This window comes from Eumetopias jubatus, unplaced genomic scaffold, assembly GCF_037043125.1.
Source record: "Eumetopias jubatus isolate StellerSeaLion01/CBP00866 unplaced genomic scaffold, mEumJub1_p1.0 scaffold_9, whole genome shotgun sequence".
NCBI classification, from domain to species: domain Eukaryota; kingdom Metazoa; phylum Chordata; class Mammalia; order Carnivora; family Otariidae; genus Eumetopias; species Eumetopias jubatus.
The window spans coordinates 136264718-136288459 of record NW_028274815.1 but is presented as its reverse complement, the minus strand read 5'-3'; the positions used below and the strand labels follow the sequence as shown (position 1 = coordinate 136288459).

General features: G+C 44.9%; 1 protein-coding gene across 1 annotated transcript in view; it reads right to left on the bottom strand.

Moving 5' to 3' along the window:
• Positions 1–23742, bottom strand: part of RAB22A (RAB22A, member RAS oncogene family) — a 54884-nt gene that overhangs the window by 15315 nt on the left and 15827 nt on the right. The window contains exon 3 of the mRNA XM_028089149.2: positions 7258–7339. Within this exon, the coding sequence (XP_027944950.1) occupies positions 7258–7339 (82 nt within the window). The remainder of the gene's footprint in view (positions 1–7257; positions 7340–23742) is intronic.

Genomic DNA, 23742 nt, shown 5'->3' with positions numbered 1-23742 from the left:
CCTTTACAGGGTTGCTGGGTTTCTGTTTTTCTTTAGCATTTAAATTTGTAAGGTAAAATTCATGTGGAGAAATGCAAAGATCTTAAGTTAGATAAAAGATCTTGCAGCACCTGGGTGGCTCAGTTGGTTAAGTTAGATCTTAAGTTTTGATAAAATGACTAATGTGTATGTACATCCATGTAAACATCCTACCAATACGTAAAATATTTCTATCAGTAGACAGAAAGTTCCTTAAGGCCCATCTTATCATGCCCCTTCTTTAGTCCTCATAATCACTCTTGTCCTCAAGTCTACCTTACTGATATTTGTTGATAATGATGTAACTGCAGTAATTTCCGTTTGCTTATGATTTGCATAGGATATCCTTTTCCATTCCCTTATTTTCAAGCTATGTTTTAATAGTGAAGGTAATCCTCTTATATGAGGAAGTAATTAAATGTAAAGGAATTGAACATTCCACTTAAAAGGCAGAGGTTGTCAGACTGGATCAAAAACCAGGCTCAACTATGTGCTGGTTATAAGGTCAAACATTTTGCTGTTTGTTTTATATTTGCTCCATTAAAAAAAAAAAAATCTGTTTTTCCTTTCCTCCCCTTTTGCATCAACTATTTTTTAGTATTCAACTTTAATATATTAATTTGCTCACTAGCTTTTTAGCTATATCTTCTTGTTTTTTTAAGTGGTTGCTCTTACAACTACAACATACGTTTTTTCTCAGTCTACTTAGAATTTAAAATGTACCACCTCACATAAAATATCACAATGTTGCAAGAGCCTAATTCTCTCCCCGCTGTCCTCTGTGCTGTCAAATATTTAAAATCTACATATACGGTAAGCCATGCAATCCAGTGTTATAATTTTTACATTAATAGCCAGTAAATAAGAAGAAAAAAAGACAGATTTTCCTATTTACCACTTCTAGCAGTTCTTATTCTTCCTATGGATACGAGTGACCGCCCGGCGGTGCCTCCCTTCAGCCTGAAAAACTTTCTGGGGCGGCTGCCGAGTCCTCCCATCTTTTGTTCTTCTGAAAAGGTCATTCCTCGGACTTCATGTTTGAAAGCCAATTTTGGCAGATTGACATCTTTCTGCTTTGAAGCACTTTCAAGAGGCTTGTGTCCCACTATCTTTGGGCCTGGGGACTGCGTGCACTGCTGTCCCCTGCGCAGCACGGGCCCGTTATCTCTGCTGCTGTCATGGTTTTCTTCTTCCGCTCCTGTTTCCAGCGGTCTGGGTGGTTTCCTTTGTACTTACAGGTTTGTTAGAACTTCTTGGATTTGTGAATTGGTATGTTTTACCACATTTGGGAAATTTTCTTGAAGTATCTTGTTTATTTATTTTAAAAATTTTATTTATTTATTTGACAGAGAGAGACAAAGCGAGAGCGGGAACACAAGCAGGGGGAGCGGGAGAGGGAGAAGCAGGCTTCCCGCGGAGCAGGGAGCCTGATGCGGGGCTCGATCCCAGGACCCCGGGACCATGACCTGAGCCGAAGGCCGACGCTTAACGACTGAGCCACCCAGGCGCCCCTCGAAGTATCTTTTTATTGTTTCCCCTCTTTCTTCACAACTTCTGGGTCTCTAGTTACACACATCAGGTTGCTGGGATCTGTCCCCATGGTGCTGAGACGGTTCACATTTCCCACTCTCTGTTCTTCTGGTTGGCTAATTTGTTCTGCCAGTCATCTAGGGGATTTTCCATCGTAAGTCTTAGGGTCTTCAGCTTTAGCATTTCCATTTGTTTGATCAGTTTCCATTCTGTGTGAGGGTCCCCACCTGTACTTAAGTTGGTAAGACTACTTTTCCTTGAAGTCTCCGAGTGTATGTAAACTGTCCAGCTTCTATGATCTTCTCTGAAGTGTTAAAACCCAGACAATAACCCTGAGATTGGTTTTATGCATGGTGAGGGTGGGCCTGCTTGTCATTCTGGGCCATGGTCTCTCCGCATAAGGCCTGGCCCTTCTGAAGTTTCAGGGGAAGTCCCAGCCGACTCTCTGCTCAGTGTCACTGCCACTCTAGCTGCTGTTCTGTTAGGTTCCTCGATGTCTCCCCTTGCAGCGGGAAGTCAAGCGAAGGCCCGAAGGGAATTTATAAGCAGATTTTGGAGCTCCCTTCCTTGTTGGATCCATCTTTTCTGGGATTTGTCCCCCTTCCCCCCAGCTGCTCTAGCAGCATCAAACTCTGCCGTCCAATACTATAAGCTAAAAACTGGGGCTTTCTGCCTGCGTCCTAGCTACGCTGTGTGGCACGGCCGAGCGCACACCCTCTGGGGAAAAGCTATAAAACCACGAGCCTCACCCACTCTAATTCCCTTTGTAGTCTCTGATGATATCTGGCAGTGCCTTTGGAGAACTGTTTTTAAATGTTTTGTCCAGAGTTCGTGTATAATTGTTACCTCTGGGAGGGTTGGTCCCTTACAAGCCACCCCGCCATTATTAATACTGAAACTCTTTCCATGACCTTTCGGCGTAAAGAAAGAAAGTGTCAGCTTAAAAAAGAGACTCAAAGGATGTCAGCACATCTCTGTTCCAAGAGATCAAGGTCAGCAAAACATTTTCTGGGAAGGGCCACGTAGTAAATATTTTAGGTTTTGTGGGTCATATGATTTCTATCACAACTACCCAACTCTACTACTGAAGAGTGAAAGTTGCTCCAGACAATGTGTAAACAAACAAGCATGGCTGTGTTCCAATAAAACTTTATGAAAACAGGCAGTAGGCTGCATTTGGCCGAGAGGCCAGAGCGTCAACCCCAGCTCTAGAGGATACTCAGCTACCACGGGTTTTCCTGATTTTGTTTTATTTAAAAACATTTTAAAAAAAAGATTTTATTTATTTACTTTTGTGCGCTCGAGAGCATTCAAGCATGAGTGGCAGGGAGAGGGAGAGGCAGGCTCCCCACCGAGTGGGGATCCTGATTTGGGACTCCATCCCAGGACCCTGGGATCATGACCTGAGCCGAGGGCAGACGCCTAACTGAGCCACCCAGACTCCCCATTTTCCTGATTTTAAACATGAGAACGATTCCTTGTTCACATGACAGTAACTGAGTTTGTGCCATCCTCGTGCTCTGGCCTCTGTAAATGGTCATCAGGAGAAACCACGTGAAGATTCGTATATCTCCATCTAAGGACTGGATGAAGTATCTATTAGATTTTAGTTAGGACGCTTTCTTGGCAAGTATTTCAAATGTTCTCGCTCCATTCATGGTGTATCTATGGTATCTGTGGTGCTCATTTGTGCACGGTGCTGGGTCTGTCTCCATGCTACTGCGGGAGTCCTTGTTAGTAAAGGATGATCAGGGAATGAATGAATTCGTTTAGGATAGCAAATAGGGACAAAAAGATCTGACAAAGGTACTCTCTTGAAAAAATAAATTGAAATTAGGAGAACAAGTTGCATTTCATCTGACGTTAGGAAAAAAATTAGGTTTATTATTGCAGTGTCCTGAATGAACACTGAATTGAAGTTGATTGAGGACCTGACTGTGATTCTTCTGATGAAACTATATGCCAGCACAATACGATGTCTATCTTTCATTTCATGCTTGACTCTCCAATCCGGTCACAGAAAGGGAATTTTTACAAAAATATCTGAGGACTCCATCAGTTTTTCCTAGGCTGCTCAACTCTTTGGTCCACAAATCATTATCTTTTGAAAGACTTATATCATCATCCTGATCAGTATTTTCCCCTTCATTTAACAAGAGCCCTACCATCCAGCAGGCTTTGCATGACATTTGTGAAGTTCTCCAAAATCACTTTCATTGACTTAATGAAATCAATTTGCAAATCAATTGCAACTGGACCATCAGAAAGACAATCCACCTGCCAAAACCATAGACAGCAAGGGATGCGAGAGTCAAAAGGGGAGGAGGTTTGAAGGGTCAGTTCATCAGAAAGAATTATTTTATAATACCTTTTGGTTCCATGATGAGTCTTACTATTGTAGGGAACTTACTAATGTAGGGGACAATACATATGCCAATACCAGAAATTTATAATTTGAGGCATGCAATACTCACATGGTAACGGTAGAGGATCTGTCCTTCCTTATCTGTGCAAAAGTAGGGCTGGCAAGCAATTGACAGAAATCCACTGACATCAATACTGTGTGCCAGGGGCTGAGAGCACAGACATGAATACAGTTCCTGCCTGCAAGGAGCTCACAGTCTAGTATGAGACAGACAAATAAGGAAAGAGGAGACAATCCTATGGATCGGGGCAATCAAAGACTGTGTAGGATACAAGGAAATACTCTGAAGAGTTCATTCACTGACCGGTTTGACCAGTCTCTGAGCATCAGTGCTTTGTCAGGCAGTGGGAATATGACAGTGACCGAGACGCCGGTTCTGGCTCTTGTCAATCAAATTCAGTAGACAGATCATCTAATTACAACTTGTAATGAGGGTCTTGAGGGAAATGAATGGGAGGCAGTGACGGAGAACACACTGGGGCCCTGCTTAGGGCAGGGGGGTTAGGGAAAACTCTGAGGGTGTGTCACTGAACCTGAGACTAAAAGGCTGGGAAGGAGCCAGCTGGCCATGCTCTGAGCAGAGGGAATAGAGAGTTCCAGTAGAAGAAACAATGTACGTGAAGAGAGGCAAGGACCTTGGGGCGTTGGAGGAACTGAATGGAGGCCGGTGGGCTGGAACTCAGTGGGCGAGGGAGGAGCCAGGAGGGCAAACTGAGCTGAGAAGGCAGAGCAGGCCGTGCAGGGCTTTGCAGGCCGCAGTTCAGACCTTGGCTATGATGAGAGCAGTGGGAAGTCATTGAAGGGTATTAAGCAGGAAGACAATAGCATCTGATTTGTTTTCAGAAGATCCCTCTGGGTCCTGTGAGGGGAAGCGATGCAGGGTGGCAGGCTGGGAAGAGGGAAGTTGGGGACCAGTTAAAAGGCTACAGGGACCCTCTGGTGAGTCACAGGTGGCCGAGTGCAGAGGGCTGGCAGTGGAGGTGGACGGAGGTGAACGTGATGATGTACATTTAGAAGACGCAGCTGGGTGGCATGCTGATAGAACAAATGTGTGGGGCAGATGAGGAGGGAGGAATCAAGGGTGACCTTCAGACTTGGATTTGAGCAACGTGGGCAAATGGCAAAGCCGTGACTTGTCTGAACACAACAGGGATGGTTAGGAAAGGCCCCCTTGAGGTGACATCAGAGGCGAGTTTTGAAGGCCGTATATGAGTTTTCTTGGCTGAAGTTGGGGGGGAGGGTATTCCGAGCAGAGGGAATAGTGCATGGCTAGGAGGGTGAGACAGTATGGCATGCTGGAGAACTATAAGCAGTTTGGTCCAAAAACATAAGCTGGTAGGAAGTGAAAATGGAGTCTAGCCGAGTCAGGTCTTATAGGCCTTGCCCAGGGAAAACTGGCAGTCAGAACAAGCTCCCAGATGTGTCTGGTATGAGGCTCACAGCATTTCAAACGACGTGTGCTTAGCTGTCAGATATTTTGCTTTTCTTAAACCCTGTGACCTGGCCAGCTTGGATGTGAACTCCTGCCCTACAACATCCGGCTGAAGTGGGTGCTCAGCAGCTGGTGCACCTCTCCTGATGGCCTCCACAGCACGGGGTTCCACCGGGCAGTCCTCCTGACCTCTGCCTGCCTGCCATTCCCCATGCCAGCCCCTGGCTAAGTGACCTGCTTCAGGTAGGGGTAAGGCCGATTTGCATCTCAGAGCAACTACCCCTGGTGCAGAATCAATTAGAAGTGGGGAAACAAGAGGCAGGCAAACCAGCTAATGACAAAACTTAAAAGAATCCTGCTATTACGGTAGCAGTAAGGGAGAGGCGTAAAGCCTTGTGTTACTCTTTTCTTATGTCCTAGAGAAAAGAGATGCTCTATATCACCATGTATACTAGGACAGGCTCTGATTCAAAGTATAATGGAGTCTATATTATAGCATGATTCTTTATGATGAGGGTTTTGCTGTATCATCAAATATATGGGAGGGGGTAATTGAAACTTGGGATTCAGTGAAAGGTACATATATTACTGGTATGAAGAGCTGCAGGCGTTCTTGGCTAATAGGACAGACACCAGGGCTGTGTCTATAGATATATTCATGGAGACTACGGGAAGCAACACTTGTGAAGGATGGAAGAGTGATGGTTAGCAAAGGTCTAGCTGTCCTAAATACTCCATTCTAGATGCACAAACAAAGTAGGAGGAGTGCGGGATGGGAGATTAAGCAGATGTATCTCAGATGAATAATTGGGCGCAGAGCATGACATCCGGTGTTAAAAAAAACCAACCAAACAAACAGAAGAAACCAAACAGAGCAAACTTAAGATGTTAAATCTGTACAAATGTATGGTGTCTACGTCTAGGACAACAGTAATGGCTTGTTTTGTCTTCCCCCATTTGTCTGTGATGATTCTTGTCAGGTTTTATACCATACACAGTATCTATGCTGTCTTAGATAAGACCGTGATGACAGACTATTTCTCCTGATTACTTCTGGTATACCTTTAAGAGCTTACGATAGCACCGTGCATCCATCAGATGTTCTGTTTTGATAGTACTGTTTGAGAACAAAATTAAACAGCAGCTGAATAATGGGGTGGCTGCCAGGCACACCTCGATAGGGAAATCAGACGTTGGGCCCAGAGGGAAAATGAGGCAGCAGGAAGTGTCTGTTCCCTGCCCTGCCTCCCCACCCCTTGTCTGATGCGGGTGGGCCTCACCAATCCCACTGTGCACTGGGAGGCCACGGCCCAGGCCCCACCTCTGGTTCGGGCTCTTCCTTAAGCAGATAACCATCTTGGACAATTTTATCATCAGGCATTTATTAAGTACCTATTGCTTGGCTCTGTGTTAGCTCATCCATTTCACTTAAATCTCAAACTTTATGTGCTGTAAAGTTCCCTCTTTAAGAGCTTTTAAAAGGCAGCTGTAAATGAGATGTGCTTAACTCTCCCTTTCTACCACTAATTCTTTTATATCTTTGCTAGAGGATGAAGCCCCAAATTACACACAATGCTCTGAGTGGGATTTTATCAGGCCTGTTAGTCAGCATTTACTTTAAGACACTAAAAAGTATAAAAATGCCCTCAGTGCTCATTATCACTTTCTCTATCAGTGGACTTTGTGGCTCTAATTGAAAAGAAAAAGGCTGGCCTACGCAAATGGAAATAAGTGTGTCTCTGGTGCACGGAAGAGAAGTGAGTAATGTTGAGATGACAGGGACATTGACAGTGGGGTTGGAGCTTTAATGTGGGCCTCAGAAAAACACACAGTAAATTAAAGGGCGACTTACTCGTTCTTGTCCAGCTGTATCCCAGATTAGGAATTTATGTAGCTCATTTTGGTACTGGACAGTCTTGGTCATAAAAGATGCCCTATAAAGAGAGACCTAAATGATCAGAACACAGTTATTTAAAGCACGATGCCAGCCCCAGTTGGAAACATCACTTAGACTTAATGCTCAAACTCCCGCTCCACCCTATTTCCTAATTGTGGTCCTCTCTGGAGTATTTATGGGACGCTCAGATGCTGGCTGCATATTCTGGGTCAAAATAAAGCATTAGGCACATTTGCCCAGAAGACTCTGGTTTGTGATCGCCTAAGCTCATATCGAAAGAACCAAGAGATAACTTGGCAATCCAGACATCAGCCTCCTTGTACACCGAAGCGGTTACTTAAAAAGATGGTATCATGGGAAAACTTATGAAACTTACAAAAGCCCTGTGTGTCCAGGCAACAGGTGCATCAGGAAAAGGTACTGGGCCAGTGGGGTTTGTCCTCCCTCATTCCCAAACCAAACGACCATGGAAGTAGCTGAATAAGACGTAATGTAACACTAGAGTTAATAAAATTAAGACGCCAAACCAGGAGCAGGAAGATGGTCGGAGCAGTGATGCCCCCAGTGACCACTTCTGAGTCTCGGAACCAGAACAGCCTCTTGGCTGACCTGACAGGCCACATCAGCCCTTCGGGCCTGATCGTGCCCTCGACAGGGGAAGGAATGATGGTGTGCAGGTCACCTCGCTTACTCTGAGGGACTGCTCTGCCCAGGGGCCTTTGAAGGTTCCTACCATTTGGGGGTCTTCTACTTTTTGGAGAATGTGTGAGGAGCCGCGGGGGCCCAGAGCACGTGCCTGGAACCAAGTGGCTCCTGGACACAGGTTCCAAGTCCTGGGGCTGGGCTCGGCTCCAGTGTCATCTTCCACCCCCACCTCATGCACAGAGCTCCCTCCTGGGAAGTCCTCTGTCCTCCAGGCTCCTCCAGGCTCCTCCAGGCATCCCAAGCCGCCGGCAGAATCCAGAGAGGATTATGCCTTCTTTTGTACTCGGTAACAAGTCTTCCGGGGCCCGAGGGCCGAGTTCTACTCTTGGAATCATACCCTAATCATCTTAATCAGGACATGAACGCAATGGCTAGGCATTTTCAAATATGCTGGATGTCTGAAGTATTTTTTGAGATTCAACTAATTGTGCAAGTTCTTCAAGAAGGTGCAAGCTGAAATCCATAGAACGACTTTCTGAAGAATCACTGAGCTTATTAGATATGTATCAGAATCCTTAGTTGTAAAAACTTAAACTCTGATACAATGAATTCCCAGCAATATTTATATCAATTTATGGTTTAGCAAGCAGCCTCTGAAATAGTGACTGTGATGAAGAAGGGAAAATGGGCTGGGAAGCAAGATCACATTTATTGGATAGGTACCATTTACTGGATATTTATTTACTAGAAATTTACCCCTTGGTATCCTTATCCTTAGTAAAGTGCTTTATGCATAGAAGGTGCTCGATAAATGGTTATTGTATCAAGAACTTCTGGCAACCCACCAGGATTAAATCAGGATGTGCAACATGATTTCTCACTTAGGAAAGATCTAAGCATTCAAAAAGCCTTGTTTATTGTAAGGATTAAATGATGTATGCAGAAGTGCTTTGTAAATTGTAAAGCACTAAACCTATACAAGGTATTATTATTAGTATTTAAAGGCAGCTCCAGGAAATGTTTTAGTTTAGACTTTGCAATTAGTCCTAAAAGCTTACAACTCGACTCTCCATCAATTATGGCTGTGGTGTTACATTTAAGAGTGACAACAGGCGTCCAATAGAGGCCTATTAGCAGAGTCAATGCATCCAACACACCCATTTTGGCTGCTCAAAGAGCAGGAGAAGAAATATGCTTCAAGAAGACAAAAAGCTGAGAAAGGTATATGCAACAATTAAAAGGAAATGTTTCATTTCAGGATCAGAATTCACTGAAGTTCCAGCTACCTGCCAACCATTTCTCCTTTAATGAACACACAGATTCATTACTCAGACAGGAGAAAGACACACAAAATGGCAGCCATAATGCAATGTAAGCGTCTTAAAGGTTAAAGCCAACCTCCTCTCTGACCGGAGACCATCCTTCCAGCTCCCCTGCCATCGTCACTCTCAGCACACCTCCTTGTCTACACTGGTATCTGGTGAGCCCAAAGCTCTCTACTTGGGTCTTCTTGGGTCCACGGCTGTGGGCTTCTTGTCCTTTATGCCGGCGTCACTCGCCCATACTGCCAGTTCCTTAAGAATCTTGTCTGTCCTTCCGTCTTGACCACCCAGAAAGGCCCCACGTGCCTGTGCACCTGCTTCTCCTCTAGCGGTGCGATGGCTGCCTTGCTGAAGGAAAGCCACAAAGCTGCGTGGACCAGTGGGAAGATTGTCCTTTTTAAGCTGGGACACCTCTGAGGCCTCCTGTTCCGCACAGCAGTACTCCTAATTACTACTAATAGTTCTTCCTATGACTTCTTTCCAGCCCCCTCCACTTCCTCCCACCCTCCCTTTTCAGGGCAGCAGCTTGGTTCCGCCTTCGCAGAGACAACAGAAAACGTAAGCCCTCAGGCCCCCAACGTGTTCTCCAGTCACAGCCCTCCCAACACCCTACCATTCACCCTGGCTGTGGTCTCTGCTCTCCCGACATCAGCAGAGTCAGAGAGGTCTCTTCCATCGTGTTGCCCGACCGTGACCCAGCACGTCCTGTCCGGGCCACCACGGTCATCCAAGGTCTTCCGCTCCCAGTCTCAAATCCTCCCAACTGTTCCTCCTTCTGCCTTTATGCCGACTGTCCCTTGTCCTTGAATGCTCTTCCCCTGGCTCACCCACAGCTAGATGCTCCTCATTCTTTTGGTCCTAGTTCAATCGCCAATGACCACAGAAACCTGTGCAGTGCACCCAAACCAGGTGGCTTCCCACTCCAACTCAACTCTGCAAATTGCACACCGTCCTGTTTTGGCTTCAGGACGCCTACTACCATATCGGTACACAATGTCTGATTGGCTTATTTGTGTGTGTGTGTCTTTTAATTTACCTGTCTAACCAGGGAAAACGTAAGCTCCATGAAGGCAGCGACCTTGCTGTCCTTCTTCCTCTGTAACTGGGGTATCTTCATCTACCTTCTCCAAGCTACCTTAGATTTCTGACAAAACATTTTCCCATGTTCCCATCGATTACTCTGCTTTCCATTACTTTAACAGTGCCAGGGCATCTTGGCCAAGCACTTCCCAAAGCATGAAGTGAGAAGTGCTTCCGAAGGGCAGGTAAAGTTGAAATTACAGGTGACCCTAACTCTTCAACTGCAGCCAGGTGAGTGTCCTCTTGGATGTGAGGGATGTGGTTCAACAAGCACGGGGAGTCCTTCCTGCCCACTCCTGCCCAGCCACCAGCTCTTAGCTCTCTGCTAGCCAAAGGGCAAGAGGCAATACTGGGCAGCTGCAGCGAACAATCACCATGTCCCTCCATCACTCAGACCTCTGGAATTCTGTTCAGGAAGAAGCTGTGGCCCTTTATGGGCTCTCATGGCTGCTGGCTCATGTGCTGAGTCAGGAGCTCATCCCCACCCAAGGCCCCAGCTCAAGTGGCTATGGGGAGATGACTGCACCTCCCTTGCCTCACTTCCCCTGAGCCCCACAAATGCCTCTTTATTGCAATGAACATCTCTGTTGATTTTTGAGAGCCTGAAATCTTGCCTTATTACACCTGTAAGTACTAAATCCTCCTTTTCAGTGTTTTCTTTGGTTAGTCTACATAGTGGTAACACCTGGACTTAGGGCCAGACACAGGAGGGGGTGTTGCCCAGGTGACCCCTATGGAGCCCTGGGTCAGAAGGTCTCCTGCATGACTCACCTGGATGAATCCCTTAACCAAGACTCACATTCATATCTGTTGAGGACAGCACTTTTGTAAATCTGATCGACTTTACCTGAACTATACATACAATCCGGATACTTCGTCACCATCTCACACTTACCGTGGTGAAGACAGGGCTTTTCCACATCCCCCAACAATAGTCCCAAACGCCACATTCTCAATCAGAACATTATGCCTGCCTTCCACAGAACAGAGGCTGGTCTGCAACTATTCTTTGTCCTTTGTTACTTGCATCCAGTTTTGTAGAACTGTCTGGTTCTTCATTTTATATTTGATCTACACTTGAACCTCAACCCCTGAAATAAATTCATAAATTGGACCCTAATCTTTGAGCAGGACTACTACAGTTTGTCCCTCCCATCGTCACTTGAGCTCCAGGGTCGCTCCTTTAGCGTTCCAGTTAAATGATGTGGAGGGTATGATAACTTCAATATCTCGCTTTTTGAGAAACAGGCAATGGCTTCCTGCCATCCAAATGATACATTTTTATTTTCCAGCCTGCCATTTACTTGTCTGATAACCTTATTTTTCACTACTAAACCATCTCTCTTCACTCTGCTAGGCAGATCTTATTACCTCTTTAATCTAAAATCCCCACCAGCATTATTTCCTAAAGCTAGAATGCCTTTCATATACTTCTCCATTTTTCACGACATTCTAAAAATATGACTTCCATGCACACCAAGTAGTCATGATCCTCGGTCAGAATACGTGTTCCCAATGAAAATACTTGCCACGACATGTTTTAAAAGTGTCTTTTCTTTAACTGTAGTAGACTTGGTTAGCTCTCTCCGAACACGGGTGTGCCCTGCCACCACATTCCAGCACCTCACTTGACTGCGAGCCCTTTTCTTGGAATGGCATAGGGGATACTGTCATCCCTACGATGCTATGTGGTGCCTTTTAAGGATAAACAACTCAACATATTTTAAAATTAATGAAGGGCCATAACTTCTAGCCAACTCTAAATCTCACTCAAACAATGCTTGCATGTCTAGGTGATATATAGGGACAGAAATGCCATTGGATGCGCCAAGAGTAAGACATAAGACCACAAGTACATGAGATCTAGTCATTCCTCCAGAGGACAGACCCAGGGCTCTTCAGAAGAGTTTAGGATAGTGCCAGGAACTGAGATGCTCAGGGAGAATTAACTGGATATAAGGGCACGTGTGCCTTCTGTTAGAGTAGGTTTAAAGAGCTAGAAGGCTTGGAATCTCCATAAATTCAGCTGCTTCTGTGGGCTCCACAGTCAGGCCTATCTTTATCCCTTCCTTCAAACATGAGCATCTCTTAGGTTAACCAGGTCTAAGGGTTAACGATGGCGCCACATGGCACTTCCTTCTTGGCAGCCCCCGCACAACGGATGGATTGCTCCACAGGTTCATGGTCACCCTAAGCAAATCTTTTAGGACTTTTGACGCTTTTGTCATTTTAACAACTTTGGAAAAAATACTTAAAATCAAGGAAAACTACTTTAAACATAAAGATAACTAAACTTAATAACAGTTTAGCTCCCCTTTTCCTAAGTTTGTCAAGAATAACTTCTAGTAATATAAAACCTTTCACACCATAAACAATAAAATCAACAACAATGATGAAGCTAGCTAGCCGCCCTGACAAAGTGTTCCTTATTGTCAGCTATTCTCATACTTTTATGATCATTTTAGTCCTTACTGTGAGTCTCTGGGTTGGGTTTGACTCTTCATTGCCATTTTGCAGACAAGACACGGAGGGGACAGGGCCAGTGAGTGTCGCAGCTAGGATCCTTGGCCAGGTCCCAGACCATCCTTGGAGCCACAACTCTGCAGGGCCGTCTTGCATTGGGCGGTCTACTCCCTCAAACACGCGGCCTTCTACTGCACGGCAGGAACGGGGCCACAAGCAACAGGAGTCTAACTCCGTCTGTGCCCCCAGGCGGCTCACAGTGGGAGGACTGGTCGGGTGAACAGACAAAAGGCAGATACTCAGTGAGCTCCTGAAGGACGGAAAGAGTTGTGGGAGCCCCGAGGGAAAGCCAAGTCTAAGTACCTAGGAAAGTGGTGGTGCCAAGTGTGGGAGGCTGAATCATGCTCCTGCCCCAACAGAATGTCCACACCCCAATCCTAGAACCTGTGATTATGTTGCCTTCTAGGGCAAAAGGGACTTTGCAGATGTGATTAGGTTAAGAATCTTGTGATGGGGTGAAGATCCTGGATGATCCAGATGGGCCCAGTGAAATCACAAGGGCCCTTATAAGAGATGGAAGAGTTGGAGCCAGGGAAGAAGGTGATACGAAGATGGAAGTGAAGACCAGAACAATGTGTCCTGAAGACAAATGAAAGGATGACAAGCCAAGGCAGCCACTAGAAACAGATTCTCCCCTCAGAGGCTCTGGAAGGAAGCAGTTCTGCCAACACCTCGACTTTAAGCCAGCGAACTGGACTTCAGACTTCTGACTTCCAGAATGATAAAATGATAAACCTGTGTTCTTGTAAGCCACTAAGTTTGCTGTGACTTGTTGGAGCAGCAACGAGAAACTAATACACCGGGGAGGACTTCAGAGAAGAAACCCAGAAGTTAAGGAGGGAGTTTGCCCGGCTGATAGGGATAGGACCCAAGGGAGGAGGGGGGTCACAGTCTATGATAAACAGCAGGAACAAAAGCACAAAACTGTGAATGTACAAGGAGAATCCCAGTGGCTCTACACGGTTAGAGTGGGCAGGGTGGGGTGGTGAGTGCAGTTCAGTAACCACAGAAAAAGCTCTGGGCAGGGTGGGGACAGACAGCTGGTGAAGGTCAGCAGGCCACTGCACTCTTAACACGGATGAGCATCTACTCTGTGTGAGGTCCCGTTTCCTGTAAGTTAGCGGCTCCCCCAAGGCCAGAGCTCTACCACCATCACCATTTCTGCCCTATCTGTGTCCCATCTGTCTTACTTACTACTGAATACTGTAAAAAAAATCACTCTATTTCTTTTTTTAAAGATTTTATTTATTTATTTGAGAGAGAGAATGAGAGATAGAGAGCACGAGAGGGAAGAGGGTCAGAGGGAGAAGCAGACTCCCTGCTGAGCAGGGAGCCCGATGTGGGACTCGATCCCGGGACTCCAGGATCATGACCTGAGCCGAAGGCAGTCGCTTAACCAACTGAGCCACCCAGGCACCCCCTCTCCTATTTCTTAACTTAGCCTTGTCTAAGCAATAAGATCGGTAAAATTAAAAACCCACAGATTTGATGGACTAGTTTTATTTTGCCTAACAGACAATAAGACACTTGATATAAATTTAAAACGTTCATCTGTGCACCATCTCAAGTCACTCACAGATGGTGTTTTGGGAAAGGCAGCAAAAGTCAAGGGGAGCTACTGAAGGGGAAGGGATGGTGTTATCAGACCTGTGTTAGAGGCGAATTCTGGAAGCAGGCAACAGACCTTTGGGGTGCCTCTGTCAGATGCCAGGGCCTTAATAAGCCACGGAGGAGTAAGACAGCTCTCTGTTCTTAAGGATCTTGCAGAGTGGAAGTGGGTGTGGCTATGTAGGCAAACCCTGGGAAACACCAAGGAGTGAGAGCATGGGCAGATGGAGGGAAATGGGCAGACAAGGCAAACAAGGAAGGGAAGCAAATAAGGAGGGGAAATGATTCCGGAGAGAGATAGGGTAGGCTCAACTCTGAGGTTGACACACAAAAGCCACAGGGTTTTGACTGACGTGAGAGAGAGGGACAGTGGGAGGAGTCGGGGGCCGGCTTCTGTCAGCTCAGGCCACTGTGTGTGCGATGAGCTATTTCAGTCATTTCCAAATTGGAATTGTACTCATTCATTTCCTGAATAGGTACTATAGACTCCTATGCTTCATTACCCAAGATGTACAGAACAGGTGCCTGCTGGAATGTCCCTTCCGCCCAGATCTTCAATTCCTCTCCCTGGAAACTAACCTAACTAGCTCCTCAGGTCTCCTTTCAGAAATGCTCTAGGTTTACACAAGCGCAGGTATACACGGTGTCCCCCCGCCCCTTCATTTATTTCTGACACACAGAGTGGCAGACAGTCCGTATCTCTGACTCGTTTCACTCTACCCTCTACCTAGGAGATCGTCCAACAGAAATATACAAGGTTTTCTCAAGCTGGCTCTTTCCCTTTATCATATTATACTGAGTGACTGCACTATAAATATAGCCAGACCCCCACTCACCAGCAGTGCTGCAGTGACTAGCCTTGTACAATTATTAACCTTGGGGTTTGGAACTTATATGACCTTATCTGAAGAATAAAGTCCATGACAGGGAATGAACAGCTGGGCCAGGGTGCGGGAGGAGCACAGGGAGCAAGAATGCGGACTGTTCAGCCAGACCACCCAGACCACCCTGCTTTTGCAACGAACTGCGAATCACTAGGCAAGTCAACAGATCTCGCTCTGCCTCAGTTCTCTCATTTGGAAACTGGGAATAACTTCAGTACCTATAACACAGGGCTTTAAAAATATTTAAAAAATTAACATTTTATTGTAATATAATTATCGTACAATAAAATGCAGAGTATAGATTTTCAGTTCAATGAGTTTTGACACTTCATAATCTCTTGTAACTATTGAACCATGGTCCCAAACCAGATATAGAATGCTTCCATAACCCCAGAAAGTTCCCTCATGCCCATTTCCACTTCACTCTTGTACCCATCCCAGGCAAACCATTTGGGACTTCTACTTCACAGATTAGTTTGGATTGTCCTTGGACTTCATATCCTCTATTGTGTCTAGTTTCTTTCATTTAACAATGCTTCTGAAATTAATCTACATTATTTGGTGGCTAATTCTTCTTTATTGCTGTATGGTATTCCACTGTAGAACTATCTTACTCTGCCCATTCTCATGTTGAGGGTTGTTTCCAGTTTTGGCTATTATGAATAAGGCATATTGCATGAGTTTTTCTGTAAGGACGTTTTTTAATTTTTCTTGGGTAAATACCTAAGAAGGCAATTGCTGAGTCACAGGGGAGATGCATGTTTAATTTATTTGAAAACAGAGAACAACCCTTTAAAGCAGCCATACCATTGATACTCCCATCAGAAATGCATCAAATTCCAGTTGTGCCACATCCCCCACCACCATTTTGGTTCTTACTCTTGAATCAGAGCCATGCTTTAAGAATAAGGCCCGGATGTCCACTCTTACCAGTACTATTCCACGTCACACTGGAGGGTCTAGCCAATACAAAAAGGAAAAAAAGGCACTAAGATGGTAAAAACTGTAAAACTGTCACAGGTCATACAAGCATGATAGCATTCGTAGAAAAGCACTATGCTCTATGGAGTCCGTAAAACATGTAAATGCTAGAAATAAGAAAACTGACACTTGATGTCATCTATTTACACAGCTGGTGTTACGTTTCCCATTTTGTCATTTGTTTCCCTGTTCCTCCTTTCCTGCCTTCTTTTGGATAAATCACTTTTTTCCCTTTTATTCTATTTTTTTCTCTTGTATTGAATTTTTAGCTGTACCTCTTTTCATGTGACCATTTATTAATGGCTTCTCTAGAGATTGTAATATGAATCTGTAAGTTTTGGTCTATTTCCACACGCTATTTCAGGAACAACTCGCGATTGTAGGACAGTCTGATGCTATGTACCCCCCTCCCACCCACCATACTCTTGTTGCCTTATATTTAACTTCTTCATTTGCTATAAACACAGTATTTGTTATTTTTATTTTAAAAGCCAATAGTCTTTTTAGAATTTCTTTTAGCATTTCTTATGATATCAGGCTGGCAGATTCTCTCAGCTCTTGTCTGAGAATGTCTTTATTTCACCTTTATTTTTTGGGATCATGACCTGAGCTGAAGGCAGACGCTTAACCAACTGAGCCACCCACGCGTCCCTATTGAAGAAAATTTTTGCTGGATACAGAATGTTTGCCTGGCAGGCCCCCCTCACTACCGCTAAACTGAGGATGCTATATCACTGTCTTCTGGCCGCCAGTGTTTCTGCCGAGAAGTCAGTGATATTTCTTATCACTGCTCTCCTACATATTATGTGTTTTTTAATACCACCCCCCCCCCAATTACTTTTAAGATCTGCTTTTTGGTTTTGAGCAGTTTGACTATCGCATATCTGGGCTATGGTTTGTTTTATATTTGTCCTGGTTAGAGTTTAGGGATATTTTTGGATTTATAGACTGATCACTCATCAATTCTGGAAAGTTATTGCCCTTTATCTTTTGAATTATTTCTTTTGTTCCATTCTTTTTCTTTCTTTCTGGGATGCCAACTAGGTATATGCCATTATGGTATAAGAAATATATATTTGGTCTTTGTCGCCAGGTTCTGACACAGATATCCTAAATCTCTTAGAATTTCAGGAGTGATAGGAATGTCTTTTGTTCTAATGAGGTGACGCCTGGTGGGCTCCCAGGCAGCCCCAGGACTGGGGAGGGAGGTGCTGGTTGCTAGAAAGACTAAATATTGATTAGAGGGTTGAAACTTTCAGCCCTATCCTACTGAGCATAGGGAATGGTGACGGGCTGGAGATGGAGCTAATCACCAATGGCCAGGGATTTGATCCTTCACACCCAGTAATCAGACCTCCATAAAAATCCCTTAACCATGGGGTTTGAAGAGCCGCTGGGTTGGTGGCATATCCCAACTCCACGGGACAAGAAGCTCTTGGGCTTGAGGCCCTTCCAGCTCTATGTACCTCTTCATCTGGCTGTGCATTTGTGTCCTTTGTAATAAAGTAATACAGGTAAGTAAAGTGTGTTCCTGCATTCCAAGAGCTGTTCTAGTGAATTATTCAACCTGAAGTTGGGGGGCAGTTGTGGGAACTCTCAACTTTATGGCCATGTTAGAGCCGAGTGTGGGTACCCCGTATTTGCATGCAGCATCTGAAGTGCCAGCAGTCCTGTGGGACAGAGCCCTTCAGCCCGGGGAAGCGGACCTAACTCCAGCGAGCTCCTGTCAGGAGGGACCTGAAGTGGAGAATGCCCAGGAGCTGTCTGGAGAGTTGGAGAATTGGTTGTTGGTGTGGAAATAAAACATACAATTTGCAGAAAAGGTGTGATGAGTAAAAACAGTTCGTGGTGAGACTGTCTGACAGTGATCTACAGACCTCAAATTCTTCTCGTCGCTGTTAACTCATCTTCTCTTCGTATTTCAGTTTGGATACTTTCTACTGACCTGACTTTATATGCAAATTTTAGGAGAGGAGCTCAGACTGGACATAGCAAAGATCAGTAAACCGATCAAGATTTTGAGGAATCCTCTTGGCTTTCCAGTTCCCCACCTGGGTCCCTGTGCCTTGGCTACTATTGCCCTGTGTCCAGTGAAGGCAGAGGCCCCCTGGAGAGGTTTCTCTGAGCTCGCCTGCCCTGCCTCAAGTCTCCACAGCTGACAGCTCAAGTGCTCCCACCTACGGCAGACTGTCCCTCTCTCTGTTTCTGCTGGGATCAAGAGCCGCCATGGATCGCTTCCCTCTTAGGAGTGGTTTGTCACCTTCTCAAGTTTAGTTCACATCAGTTTCTCTGTGAGCTCAGATACCTAATGGGTTTTTATTTATTATTACTTTTTTTAGTTTTTAAATTTATTTAAATAATCTCTACACCCAACGTGGGGCTTGAACTTATGACCCCAAGATCGAGAGTCACATGCTCTTCCAACTGAACCAGCCAGGCGCCCCTCTAATGGGCTTTTAAAATCTTATCTGGCTTGTTTTGGCTTTTGGGACGAGACTCTTGTGCCTCTTTATAACTGAATCGAAAAGCACACAGGGCTGTTTAAGGGCTGAGTTACTAAGTTTAATGTCTATAAGTATAAACAGGATTATCATTACTACTTAAATGTCACACGGGTTGTACCAATTCACATCCAGTGGTGGACTTATGGACAAAGTCGGATGAGGTCTCTGGGGCTGAGAGGGTGGAAAGAGGAGTTCAGTGGCAGACATGTGGAGTTCCAGGTGTCTCTGCAGTGACACAGCAGTCATCTGGAGTCACTGGAGAAAGGTGGCCCTCAGGGCTGTGCGTATGAATGAAATCACGCAGGAAGACACGGGGCTGTGGAAGAAATCCTCACTGCTTCAACATTTTAGGGGTGGACACTGAGGCCGAAAAACAACAAGAAGGACTGGCCCAAGTGGTGGGAAGAAGAAGACTCAGAACTGTATCCCAGGTAAGCAGAGGCTTTGCAGCAAAGAGGATATCAAGATAATGCCAGATGCTTCTGGAGAGGACAAATACGGTAAGAAGCACCCGTGGGTTATACCGGCTATTCACAGGTTGATGTTAAACTCTGCAATAGTGGTTTCAGTGGAGTGATGGGGCAGAAGCTAATAAGAGGATCTGAAGTGCATGCAAGATGGGTAAACAGACACAGTGAGTACGCACAATTACAACAATCTTGTAATTAAAGAATAACTTTATATTGAGCAAACACTATGGGCTGGGCACGGGGGATATCACTTGGTGATACTTTCAGATGAGGTTTCTCCTCTCAGAGAACTTATAGGACAGTGGTGGGAGCAGACAATACATAGGTAAACAGACACGATTATAGATTTTAATACTTACTGTAGAGGCATCAAACCACTGAGTGCTGATAGTGATGGAAGTGGTAATCTGAGATAGGGTGGTAGGAAAAACCTCTCAGATAAAGTGAGAAGATCTGACCATGTGAATATTGGGAAAGAAGAAAACATTTCAAAAAGAGGAAACAGGAAGTGCAAAGGCCCTGAGGTAGGAGAGAACAGGTGTTTGGAAAGGGCCATGGCTGCAGTGTAGTAAGAGAGGAAAAAGTGATAAAAATGACAGTGAAGTTTCTGGTTATTATCCTCAGGGCAACAGGAAGTCATTAAAGATTTTTAAAGAAAAATAACATGATCCAATTGATATTCTCAAAATAAGACTATTTGGAGAGTAGTGAGGGGTGTGAGCTAGTTTTAAGAACAGGAACAAAGAAGACTTGCGTATGGAGAAAAGTGAAGTGTAAAGATGAGGGAGGATTCAAAGAAGCCTCTTGGATTTGAGGTCTGATGGGACAGACGGTGAGGGGAAGATGACAGGCACCGTTTCCTAAAAGGCTCACAAACGAACACAGATCCAATGTCAGAATGCTTTTCAGTTGTAAGTCATGTGTCTAGGATCAATGGAAGGAACTAGAGTAGATCAAGACTTTGGACAGAGAGGAAAAGAAGGGCTCAATTCAGAGAGCCAGGTTCCACCATGAACAGGAATCGATGAACTCTAGAGCGAGGAGGAAACACCCTTGGACGAGTGGAGTAAGACATCTTCCCTGTCACCCCTCAAAAACACACCCAGAGGGCCAATCCATGTGAGGCCTGAGAAACAAAGCAGTAAAGGCTAGGGCAAGGCCCAGGCAAACACCTGTCAAATCAGGCAGGATGGAGGACAGAGCACACTGTTCCAGGCGGCAAGCTGGCGAAACAGAGGACAAAGTTATGTGGTTCAGAGAGAGCTTCCATAAGGAGAAAACAATGTGACTGACATCTTATGAGATGAGCCAGAAATCAGCAGGTATACTCGGCAGTAAGCATGCTCAGGCAGCTGGAATCGTGCATGAAAAGAGAAGACAACGGACAAGTGCAGAGGCTGTGAGAGCGTAAGCCATCACCCAGGCCCCGAGCCCCAGGCTTGGGGTGAAGGCCGCAGAAGGCCGTAGTACGGACTGCTGGCGTGGATGCAGACCAAAACTAAAAACGACTGTTTGCGTTTGTCCTGTGAGTGATCAGGAATCAGAGTGGTAGTGAGGACTGGATTTGGGTGTCTGGAGGAAAACCTGCAGAGCAGGAACTGGTGAACTCTGTAAAAGGGGCACCCAGCAGATGTTGTCAGTTCTGCATGCCATGGTCTCTTGTCACTTTTGCTGCTGTAGCATGGAAGCAGCCAGAAACAGTATGTAAAGGAACAGGTGTGACTGGATTGGGCTCCTGGGTCCTAAGTTTGCTGACCCTGATCTAGAGCCTCAAAATATTCATAAAACTTTAATTAAACAATAGCTGGAATGCAATTTAAAAAAACGCCATGCAGGGGGGCCTGGGTGCCTCAGTCGGTTAAGCAGCTGCCTTCGGCTCGGGTCATGATCCCGGGGTCCTGGGATCGAGCTCCGTGTCGCCCTCCCTGCTCTGCGGGGAGCCTGCTTCTCCCTCTCCCTCTGCCTCCCTCTCTTTCTGTCTCTCATGAATAAATAAAAATCTTTAAAAAAAATGCTCTGCATACAAGTGGATAAGTCACTGTGATCAGCAATCAAGACAAAAGACAATGAAGAGAAACAGGTCACCTGGAGGATGGACTGGTTATCAGACATCTTTAACTTTTGTCATGAAAATTTTCACTCACAAAAGTAGAATCCATTACCCAACTCCAATAATTATCCACTTTCCACTATGTTTTTGTCATTAAAAATGAACTTGGGGGTTGGGAGGGGAAAACAAAAGGGACTCAAAAATAACTATGCCTAATACATTTAAGAAAACAAAAACCCAGGGGTGCCTGGCTGGCTCTGGGGGTAGAGCACGTGATTCTTAATCTCGGGGTCATGAGTTTGAGCCCCGTGTTGGGTATAGAGATGACTTAAAATAAATAAAGTTAAAAGTAAAACCAAAACCCAGACTAACAATTTCAGCAGAGAAAAGGAAACTAAAAACTTCATGGCTATACTAGACCTTTGGGAAAATAATAACAGAAATCAAGAACTTAATGGTTCTTTAAGTAGGTTTAAAATCAGATTAGAATTAGATGAAGAAAGTGATTAATGAACTGGATGAGGGACTAGGAAAAATACCTATACTGAAGCATGAGAAAAAAAATGATGGGAAATACAGAGCATCAGGAGAGACACAGAAACGAAAACCTTCTGCACTGCAGTCACAGGAGGCTGGGAGTGCCGGGGGAAAATGGAACAAAAGCAATATTGAAGAGATAATGGTGGAGAATTTTCCAACTTGAAAGACATCAAACCACAGGTTCCAGAAATACTATGAACCCAAGCAGGATAAATACAATGAAAACCTCACCTGGAACATCAAAGTAAGACTGCTGAAACCCAAAGACGAAAGGAAACTTTGAAGGTGCTCAGAGGAGGAAAATGACACATTCGCATCAAGAGAGGAACAAGACTGACCAGTCAATGAAAGCAGAGGGGCCCTAAGGACATGGGTGCATAGTTTCAAAGGTCTGAAAGATAGTACCTGAAAGCCAAGAATTCTATATTCAGTGAAAAGAAACCTCACACATGATTATGATCTGCCAGAATTAAAAACCACTGGTGAGGATGTGCAGCACTTGGACCTCTCCTACTGCTGGTGGGGAAGGAGGAGCAGGTGCAACCGCTTAGGAAGACAATGGTTTCTCTAATAGTTAAACATGCTTTTATTTATTTATTTATAGTTTTCAAAAAGATTTTATTTATTTATTTGAGGGAGAGTGAGTGAGTGAATGTGCGGGAGAGAGAGAGCGTGAGCTGGGGGAGGAGCAGAGGGAGAGGGAGAAGCAGACTCCTTGCTGAGCAGGGAGCTCAACTCCTGGATCATGACCCGAGCCGAAGGCAGATGCTTAACCAACTGAGCCACTGAGGCGCCCCTAAACATGCTTTTAAACATCTCGTGGTAGCCAGCATCCAAGACGGCCCCAGGGGTCCTCTCTCTTGGCACTGATGTCCTTGTGCAGTCCACTCCCACAGTGAACAGGGTAGATCTGTGTAACCAAGAGGACATTATGGAAATGACAGGTGAGGTCATAAAGACACAGTGGCTTCTATCTTGGGCTCTTATGGACTCCTCATTCTGAAGAGGATGGCTCTCATGCTGTGAGGACACTCAAGTAGTCCTGTGGAGAGGTCTCTATGGCAAGAACCAGAATCACCCCACTAAGCTGCTCCTGAATTCCTGACGCTTAAAAACTGTGAGAGATAATACATGTTCATTGTGTTTTTAAGCTGCTAAATCTAAGGGTAATCTGTTACACAAAGATAGGTAACAAATATGCCTATTAACCAGAAATTCTCCCCTCCGGTATATACTCAAAGAGTAACACATGTATATGTCCACAAAAAGAACTGTGTATGAATATGCAGAGCATCTTTATTCATAAGAGCTCACAACTGGACTCCATTTAAATATCCATCAATAGGACACTGGATAAACAAATTGTGGCATATTCTCACCACAGAAAGCTAGTCAACAATAAGAAGGAACAAACTACTGATAAATGCAAAAACATGGATAAATCTCAGGAACTGTTTTGAGCAAAGGAAGGCAGCATACATGAGTACATATAATGTGACTCATTTAAATGAAGTTTAAACACACACATGTGCTCTCTGGTGACAGAAGTCAGAACGTTGGTTAGGCCAGTGAGGCAGGTGGATGCACGAGGGAGGCAGCTCTCGGAGGCAATGGGGGTGCTCTGGGTCTTGATGGCGCTTAAACAAGCACAAGATAAACATTCTTGGAGCTGCACATTTTATTGCATGTAAATAAAAGCTCAATAATAAAAAGAGATAAAATTAAGACATTTTCAGATAGACAACCCTGCACCAGAAGCATATACTAAAGGAAATACAAAATGGTGTTCTTCAGAACCAAGTAAATTACCCCAGATGGAAGGTGAGAAATGCA